The 9,414-nt window shown below is 42.6% G+C and overlaps 1 protein-coding gene across 2 annotated transcripts in view; it reads right to left on the bottom strand.

Moving 5' to 3' along the window:
• The window catches only part of LOC135112394 (mitochondrial ribonuclease P protein 1 homolog), a 45,312-nt gene extending 36,583 nt beyond the window's left edge, over positions 1–8,729 (bottom strand). For both annotated transcript variants that reach the window (XR_010274334.1, XM_064026824.1), the window contains exon 1: positions 8,574–8,729. Coding sequence is in view for 1 of the 2 variants with exons in the window: in XM_064026824.1 (XP_063882894.1) it covers positions 8,574–8,596 (23 nt within the window). In the remaining variant the exon portion in view is untranslated. The remainder of the gene's footprint in view (positions 1–8,573) is intronic.
• Positions 8,730–9,414: the final 685 nt, after the last annotated feature.

Genomic DNA, 9,414 nt, shown 5'->3' with positions numbered 1-9,414 from the left:
TCTACTCTACTAAACTTCATCTTTTCCTCACTAAAGCACAGGTATCTGGGGCAACTGACAGTAGCCCCTTTTCTATTCCCTCTTACTTACTCTATCCTCATTTTCAATCCAAAGCTGGATGTTGCATTTATGTGCATAACGACAACCTGCTCTTGCGCCCACGCTCTCGAATCTTCCAAGTTTTCCACCATTTGGCTATGACTACAGAGTCACTCCCATACTAAATTTATTTGTACTCTATACCTCTCATCTAACTCCTCTGACAATTAAACTTCCAAAGTGGAGGACATTCTGATTCTCTTCCCTTTTGCAGGGATCTCCATTCTTGGAGATTTTAATGTTCACCACCAGCTTTGGCTTTCCTCTCCCTTCACTGACCATCCTGGTGAACTAGCCTTCAACTTTGCTATTCACCACGACCTACAGCAATTGGTGCAACTGGAGAAGGCAGTAGACACCTGGCGAAACAATAATTACTCCCAGTGAGGTCTAAAGCACTGTTCAGGGGGTGCTGTGAACTTATCATTAAACCCAGCTGTGACCTCACTGAATGTTTCCCTTTGTGTCTCACAAGACAAGGGGGCAGTCACAGCCTGCCCTCTAAAGACAACTCTCTTCCTCCACACAAAACTACAAGCACCTAATAACACACACACCCTTCACTCAAAAATTTTAAAATCATCATGGCGACTCCTACACCAGCCTCGGAGTCCCCATCTGGGGAGGGGACCATAAATGTCCCCAGGTCGGACTGCCTTTCTGTCGACGACCCTAAGTGTCTTGACACCCCACTCAACTTTTTCTTCATTAACTTCTGTAACATTCACGGTCTAAGATCTAATTTTCAATCTGTAGAACACCACCTCTCCTCTTCTAAACCTCATCTTCTTTTCCTCACTGAAACTAAGGTGTCTGAGGCAACTGACAGTAGCCCCTTTTCTGTTCCCTCCTACTTTCTCTATCCTCATTTTTTATGCAAAGCTGGATGCTGCATTTATGTGTGTAATGACTTAACCTGCTCTCGTGCCCATGCTCTTGAATCTTCCTAGTTTTCCACCATCTGGCTACAACTACAGAGTCACTCTCATACTAAATTTATCTGTGCTGTATACCTCTCACCTAACTCCTCTGATTATAAGAAATTCTTTGACTACTTAACTCCCAAAGTGGAGCACATTCTGACCCTCTTCCCTTTTGCAGAGATCTCCATTCTTGGAGACTTCAATGTTCACCACCAGCTTTGGCTTTCCTCTCCCTTCACTGACCATCCTGGTGAACTAGCCTACAACTTTGCTATCCTCCATAACCTAGAGCAATTGGTGCAACACCCTACTCGTATTCCTGACTGTCTTGGAGATACGCCCAACATTCTTGACCTTTTCCTGACCTCTAATCCTTCTGCTTATGCTGTCACCCTTTCTTCTCTGTTGGGCTCCTCCGATCACAATCTCATATCTTTATCTTGTCCTATCACTCCAATCCCTCCTCAGGATCCCCCTAAGCGAAGGTGCCTCTGGCGTTTTGCCTCTGCTAGTTGGGGGGACCTGAGGAGGTATTTTGCTGATTTTCCTTGGAATGACTACTGCTTCCGTGTCAGAGACCCGTCTTTGTGTGCTGAGCGCATAACAGAGGTGATAGTGTCTGGCATGGAGGCGTACATTCCTCACTCTTTTTCTTGTCCTAAACCTTCTAAACCTTGGATTAACACAGCTTGTTCTCATGCTATACATGATAGAGAGGTGGCCCACAAAAGGTACTTAAGCCTTCCATTACCAGAGTCTCATGCACTTTATATTTCTGCCCGGAACCATGCCAAGTCTGTTCTCCAACTAGCCAAAAACTCCTTCATCAACAGAAAGTGTCAAAACTTTTCAAGATCTAACTCACCTCGTGACTTCTGGCATCTAGCCAAAAACATCTCCAATAACTTTGCTTCTTCTTCTTTCCCTCCTCTACTTCAACCAGATGGCACCACTGCTATCATATCTATTTCTAAAGCTGAACTCTTCACTCAAACCTTTGCTAAAAACTCTATCTTGGACGATTCTGGGCTTGTTCCTCCCTCTCCTCCACCCTCTGACTACTTCATGCCACGTATTAAAATTCTTTGCAATGATGTTTTCCATGCCCTCGCTGGCCTAAACCCTCGGAAGGCTTATGGACCTGATGGGGTCCCTCCTATTGTTCTCCAAAACTGTGCCTCCGTGCTTGCACCTTGCCTAGTCAAACTCTTTCAGCTCTGTCTGTCAACATCTACCTTTCCTTCTTGCTGGAAGTTTGCCTACATTCAACCTGTTCCTAAAAAGGGTGACCGTTCTAATCCATCAAACCACCGTCCCATTGCTTTAATTTCCTGCCTATCTAAAGTTTTTTAATCTATCCTCAACAGAAAGATTCTCAAACATCTATCACTTCACAACCTTCTATCTGATCGCCAGTATGGGTTCTGTCAAGGCCGCTCTACTGGTGATCTTCTGGCTTTCCTTACTGAGTCTTGGTCATCCTCTTTTAGATTTTTTGATGAAACTTTTGCTGTTGCCTTGGACATATCAAAAGCTTTTGATAGTGTCTGGCACAAAGCTTAGATTTCCAAACTACCCTCCTACGGTTTCTATCCTTCTCTCTGTAATTTCATCTCAAGTTTCCTTTCTGACCGTTCTATTGCTGCTGTGGTAGACGGTCACTGTTCTTCTCCTAAATCTATTAACAATGGTGTTCCTCAGGGTTCTGTCCTGTCACCCACTCTCTTCTTATTATTCATTAATGATCTTCTAAACCAAACTTCTTGTCCTATCCACTCCTACGCTGATGATACCACCCTGCACTTTTCCACGTCTTTTCATAGATGTCCAACCCTTCAGGGGGTAAGCATATCACACAGGAAAGCCACAGAACGCTTGACTTCTGATCTTTCTAAAATTCTGATTGGGACAGAGCAAACTTGGTATTGTTCAATGCCTCAAAAACTCAATTCCTCCATCTATCAACTCGACACAACCTTCCAGACAACTATCCCCTCTTCTTCAATGACACTCAACTGTCCCCCTCTTCTACACTGAACATCCTCGGTCTGTCCTTTACTTATAATCTGAACTGGAAACTTCACATCTCATCTCTAGCTAAAACAGCTTCTATGAAGTTAGGTGTTCTGAGACGTCTCCGCCAGTTTTTCTCACCCCCCCAGCTGCTAACTCTGTACAAGGGCCTTATCCATCCAGGTATGGAGTATGCTTCACATGTCTGGGCGGGTTCCACTCATACTGCTCTTCTAGACAGGGTGGAATCAAAAAGCTTTTCGTCTCATCAACTCCTCTCCTCTAACTGACTGTCTTCAGCCTCTCTCTCACCGCTGCAATGTTGCATATCTAGCTGTCTTCTACCGCTATTTTCATGGTAACTGCTCTTCTGATCTTGCTAACTGCATGACTCCCCTCCTTCCGCGGCCTCGCTGCACAAGACTTTCTTCTTTCTCTCACCCCTATTCTGTCCACCTCTCTAACACAAGAGTTAACCAGAATTCTCAATCATTCATCCCTTTCTCTGGTAAACTCTGGAACTCCCTGCCTGCTTCTGTATTTTCATCTTCCTATGACTTGGATTCCTTCAAGAGGGAGGTTTCAAGACACTTATTCAGCAATTTTTGACCACTGCTTTGACCCTTTTATGGGACTGGCATTTCAGTGGGCATTTTTTTTATTAGATTTTTGTTGCCCTTGGCCAGTGTCCTTCCTACATAAAAAAAGAAAAAAACACCCTACTCGTATTCCTGACTGTCTTGGAGATAGGCCCAACATTCTAGACCTTTTCCTAACCTCTAATACTTCTGCTTATGCTGTTACCCTCTCTTCTCCATTGGGCTCCTCCGACCACAACCTTATATCTGTATCTTGTCCTATTGTTCCAATCCCTCCTCAGGATCCCCCTCAGTGGAGGTGCCTCTGGTGTTTTGCCTCTGCTAGTTGGGGGGGACTTAAGGAGGTATTTTGCAGATTTTCCTTGGAATGACTACAGCTTCCATGTCAGAAACCATCTCTGTATGCTGAGTGCATAACAGAGGAGATAGTGTCTGGCATGGAGGTATACATTTCTCACTCTTTTTCTTGACCTAAGCCTTCCAATTCCAAACTTTGGTTTAGCGCAGCCTGTTCTCATGCTACACATGATAGAGAGGTGGCCCACAAAAGGTACTTGAGCCTTCCATCATCAGAATCTCATGCACTTTATATTTCTGCCCAGAACCATGCCAAGTCTGTTCTCCAACTAGCCAAAAACTCCTTCATTAATAGAAAGTGTCAAAATCTTTCAAGATCTAGTGAAAAAACATCTCCAATAACTTTGCTTCTTCTTTCCCTCCTTTATTTCAACCAGATGGCACCACTGCTATCACATCCATCTCTAAGGCTGAAATCTTTGCTCAATCCTTTGCTAAAAGCTCTATTTGAATGATTCAGGGCTTATTTTTCCCTTTCTTCCACCCTCTGACTACTTCATGCCACGTATTAAAATTCTTCGCAATGATGTTTTCCATGCCCTCACTGGCCTAAACCTTTGGAAAGCTTATGGACCAGATGGGGTCCCTCGTATTGTTCTCCAAAACTGCTTCTCCATGCTTGCACCTTGCCTAGTCAAACTCTTTCAACTCTGTCTGTCAACATCTACCTTTCCTTCTTGCTGGAAGTTTGCCTACATTCAGTCTGTTCCTAATCCCTCAAACTACTGTCCTGTTGCTTTGAATGTTTTTGAATCTATCCTCAACAGGAAGATTCTTAAACATGTCACTACTTCACAACCTTCTATCTGATCACCAGTATGGGTTCCGTCAAGGCCGCTCTACTGGTGATCTGGTTTTCCTTACCAAGTCTTGGTCATCCTCTTTTAGAGATTTTGGTGAAACTTTTGCTGCTGCCTTGGACATATCAAAAGCTTTTGATAGAGTCTGGCACAAAGGTTTGATTTCCAAACTACCATCTGATGGCTCTATCCTTCCCTCTGGAACTTCATCTCAAGTTTCCTTTGTGACCATTCTATTGCTGATATGGTAGACAGTCACTGTTCTTCTCTTAAAATCTATTAACAGTGGTGTTCCTCTTCCTATTATTCATCAATGATCTTCTAAACCATACTTCTTTTCCTATCCACTCCTATGCTGATGATACCACCCTGCATTTTCCCTTTTTTTCCCATGTCTTTTCCTTGATGTCTAACCCTTTAGGAAGTAAACATTTCACACAGGGAAGCCATAGAACACCTGACTTCTGATCTCTCTAAAATTTCTGATTAGGGCAGATCAAACTTGGTATTGTTCAATGCCTCAAAAACTCAATTCCTCCATCTGTCAACTCAACACAACCTTCTAGATAACTATCCCCTCTTCTTCAGACACTCAACTGCCCCCTCTTCTACACTGAACATCCTCGGTCTGTCCTTTTCTTATAACTTAAACTGGAAACTTCACATCTCATATTTAGCTAAAACAGCTTCTATGAAGTTAGGCATTCTGAGATATCTTCAGTTTTTCTAAACCCCCAGCTGCTAACTCTGTACAAGGGCCTTATCTGTCTACATATGAAGTATATTTCACATGTCTGGGGGGGTTTCACTCATACTACTCTTTTAGACAGGGTGGAATCTAAAGCTTGTTGTGTCATCAACTCCTCTCCTCTAACTGACTGTCTTCAGCCTCTTTCTCACTGCTGGAATGTTGCAGCTATTGCTATCTTCTACCACTATTTTCATGCTAACTGCTCTTCTGATCTTGCTAACTACATGCCTCCCCTCCTCCCGGGGCCTTGCTGCACAAGATTTTCTTCTTTCTCTCACCCCTATTCTGTCCACCTCTTTAATTCAAGAGTTAATCAGTGTTCTCAATTATTCTTCTCTTTCTCTGGTAAACTCTGGAACTCCCTGCCTGCTTCTGTATTTCCACCTTCATAACTTGAACTCCATCAAGAGGGACGTTTCAAAACATACTTCAATTTTTGGTTACTGCTTCAAACCCTATTTGGGGACTGGCATCTCAGTAGGCTTTTTTTTTTTTTATTGGATTTTTGTTGCCCTTTGCTGGTGTCCCTCCTACGTAAAAACATAAAAAGACATTCTGCTTCATTTCCAGACATGTATCCAGTAAATCCGATGAATGGTCTGTAGGCCATATATATCTGTTAAATGTGGAAATCCACTATAACAAGGGTTTACTGCATATTAAATATAATAATAATGACCTTAAAACTGATCCCTGTGGCAACCCACTCATATTTTACGATTATTATGATCGAAATACAAGCACAGTTATCCTTAATGCATTGCTTTAATGACTGGTAGAGATGGAAATAAATAAGTAAATAAATAAATAAATAAATAAATAAATAAATAAATAAATAAATAAATAATCCAAATTTAGGAGAGGTACTTCTGGTTCTTGCTAAAGAAAAAAAAAACCTGCAATTTTCATGAAAAATTCTGTAAAAATTTGAAAGTTAAAACTTACAGATTAAAATAAATATCATTCCTTTATCTTTATTATGGATGAAATTACCAATGTTCATCTTCAGATGTTATTTTCTCAAAATGGGGTTGGTAGTGCTTATAACATTCTCTAAACTGTGCCTCACATCACTGTTGATGTGTGCCAAATGCCGTTAACTGACTCTCATAGGGATTAGTTTATATGAATAAGTGTTTCCACAGTATTTCTGAAGGGTGTGATTACCCAACTCCTACTCTAACCTACACTGTTATGTCATCTTCAGGGTGGAGGTGTGACAACCAACTACTCTAACATCCGCTGGACTCCTGTTATGCATTATGTCTCATTTATCTTCACTTGGGGCCTTGGTTCCTCTCACCTAAAGTGTTTTGTATCACTTGGCATCAATCACTTCCACATGAAGCAGCTAGGCTTCACTCAGGAGCCTTACAAGAAAGCCCAACACCCTGTCAAATCAGTCTCAACCCACACAGTGAAGGACTCTCACCTCTCGGTGTCTGAACCAACACTTACATGATTAATGACGCCCTCAATGACACCCCCCATTGCTGGAAGTATGTGGACGACTGCACCGTGGGCATAACAGTCTCCAACAAGAACCCGGACTACTTGCCACTGCAAGTAATTTTGGAGCGAATGCAGACGTGGACGGAGGAGAGCAGGATGACCATCAACCACAGCAAAACTGTGGTGATGCATTTCTGTACCTCCTCTGTACCAGTGCTCCCTCTCCAGCTCACAGTGGCCCCTTACTCCCCTCCGGGTGGTCTGATATGTCAAGCTTCTTGGAGTCACAGTGGACAACCAGCTGACCTGGAAGCAGCATGTCGCCAGCACCATAAGATCCGCTACCTACAGGCTGTATGTGCTGTGCAGACTCAGGTTGCTGGGGACACTGACAGAGGAGTTAAGGAGGGTGTACCTCACTTTCATCCTCCCCAAACTCATGTATGCCTCCCCAGCGTGGTCCTCCTACCTCACAGACACTTAACAGCTATAGCTGGAGAGTGTGCAGGGTCATCCTTGGCCCTGCCTACACCACCTATGATGAAGCCCTGACCACCCTGAGTCTGTCCAGACTATCCATCAGGCACCGAGAGGCTCTGAAGAAGTTTGGAAGGGGACTTCTGCATCATCCACGTCTCAGACACATGCTGCCGCCTGACACACCTTGCCCGGTCTGTGCCACCAGGCACAACAACAAGATAATGCCCCTAAAGGTGCCGCGCACGGACCGGTACAGACTCAGTGCAATTCCCACCATGGTGTGAGCCATCAATCAATAGTATTTTGCTTCTAGATTAGACTTAGCTTTAGGATTAATGTTAAGTGTTTCCCCACCCCCTATGTACATTTTCCGTTTGTAAACTGCCTAAAGAATAAACCGTTTATTATTATTATTATTATTATTATTACTATTATCATTATTATTATTATTATTATTATTATTATTATTACAGAGCACATATGAGCAACACTATACATGGAGCCTCATTTACAGTTGAAAGTGAAATGTTTTACGTGGTATTATGTGGTATTGTATCTGAAGTTCAGCTCAGAGTATCACTTTCCATGCTTGTCTCTACCACTTGTCTTTGTCTTAGATTAATGTTAAGGATCTATTTGTGTTATAAGTTATTTGTAATTTGGTAATGGTACTAATATACATATATATGATAAGTTATGCCATCTTTTCTTCCGTCACCCTTAAAGTAGCAGGGGGAGAGAGAGAGAGAGAGAGAGAGAGAGAGAGAGAGAGAGAGAGAGAGAGAGAGAGAGAGAGAGAGAGAGAGAGAGAGAGAGAGAGAGAGAGAGACTGAACACCATTATGTTGTGGTGTTTGGTATAGCAAGGGAGAATGTGCCTTCTTATGCTATGTTATGTTAAGACTATTGTTATGAATTCCAGAAACTATGAGTGCATGTGTCCTAACAGAACAACACATGTAGGTCAGTGATGCAGCACATCCAACACTTGTACCCTAACACAAGAGGAGGAGGATAATTTAAAAGAGGAGGAGGAGGAGGAGGAGGAAAAGGAGAAATTAATAAAATAGCAAAACCAGACTAAAATCTCCACTACTCACCTATCCAATGGAAGTTTCTGCATTCGGACTCCCTCCCTCTTGGCCTTGGCGAGGGTCAGTGGTTCTCCTGAGGACTTGTCAACAATGCCACTGTAACGCCACCCCCCCTCCTCCGGTTCCCCCCTCCTCCCTCCTCCTCACCGGTCCGATCAGAGCTCTAATGAGACGAGGCAAAGATCTTCACGGTGAAGAAGAAAAAAGAGGAAGAGAGAAGAGGTGAAGCACGCACACACAATAGAAAAAAAGAAAACATTTTTGATTGGTAATGGTTCTCGCCTTCATCGTCATGGCCAGAGGGTAGGGAGAGGTTAATTATCACACAGTACCTACAGTGTGGCTTTATTAGGAGGAACGAAAAATATAAAAATAGCAAAAATAATTAAATGAATAATACTTATGGGATTCTTTGGGTTGACTGACCCACTATGACACTTGAAATTCTGGTATGGCATATACACTTATATTCCGTTACTTAACACTACGAATACACAAGAAAATAATTACTTTTATAACTCCTCAAGAGTACCATTGATTCTGGGCACCGTTATATCCCTAAATAGCGTCACAGCCTTCATCCATCACTTCTCTACGGCAACAATATTGCTCACAACACATTCACAGTAGACTATATTTGACTAAAGAAACATTACATGGCTAACACTTTCCCAAGACTCTGTGGCCTGTCTCCACGTGGGACCAACACCGGCTATTTTATCAGTTGCCAGAGGGAAGGGAGACGCCATTCTGTCAACACGTACTGTTACTATATCTTCACTAGAGACATGAATAATAAACATGAACACAGTAATATTCACTTCTAAATAAAAGAAAAATCAAATAT

The sequence above is a fragment of the Scylla paramamosain genome, chromosome 23 (assembly GCF_035594125.1).
Source record: "Scylla paramamosain isolate STU-SP2022 chromosome 23, ASM3559412v1, whole genome shotgun sequence".
Taxonomy (NCBI): Eukaryota; Metazoa; Arthropoda; class Malacostraca; order Decapoda; family Portunidae; genus Scylla; species Scylla paramamosain.
Note: the sequence above shows the minus strand (reverse complement) of the source record. Positions and strands in the feature narration are given on the sequence as shown.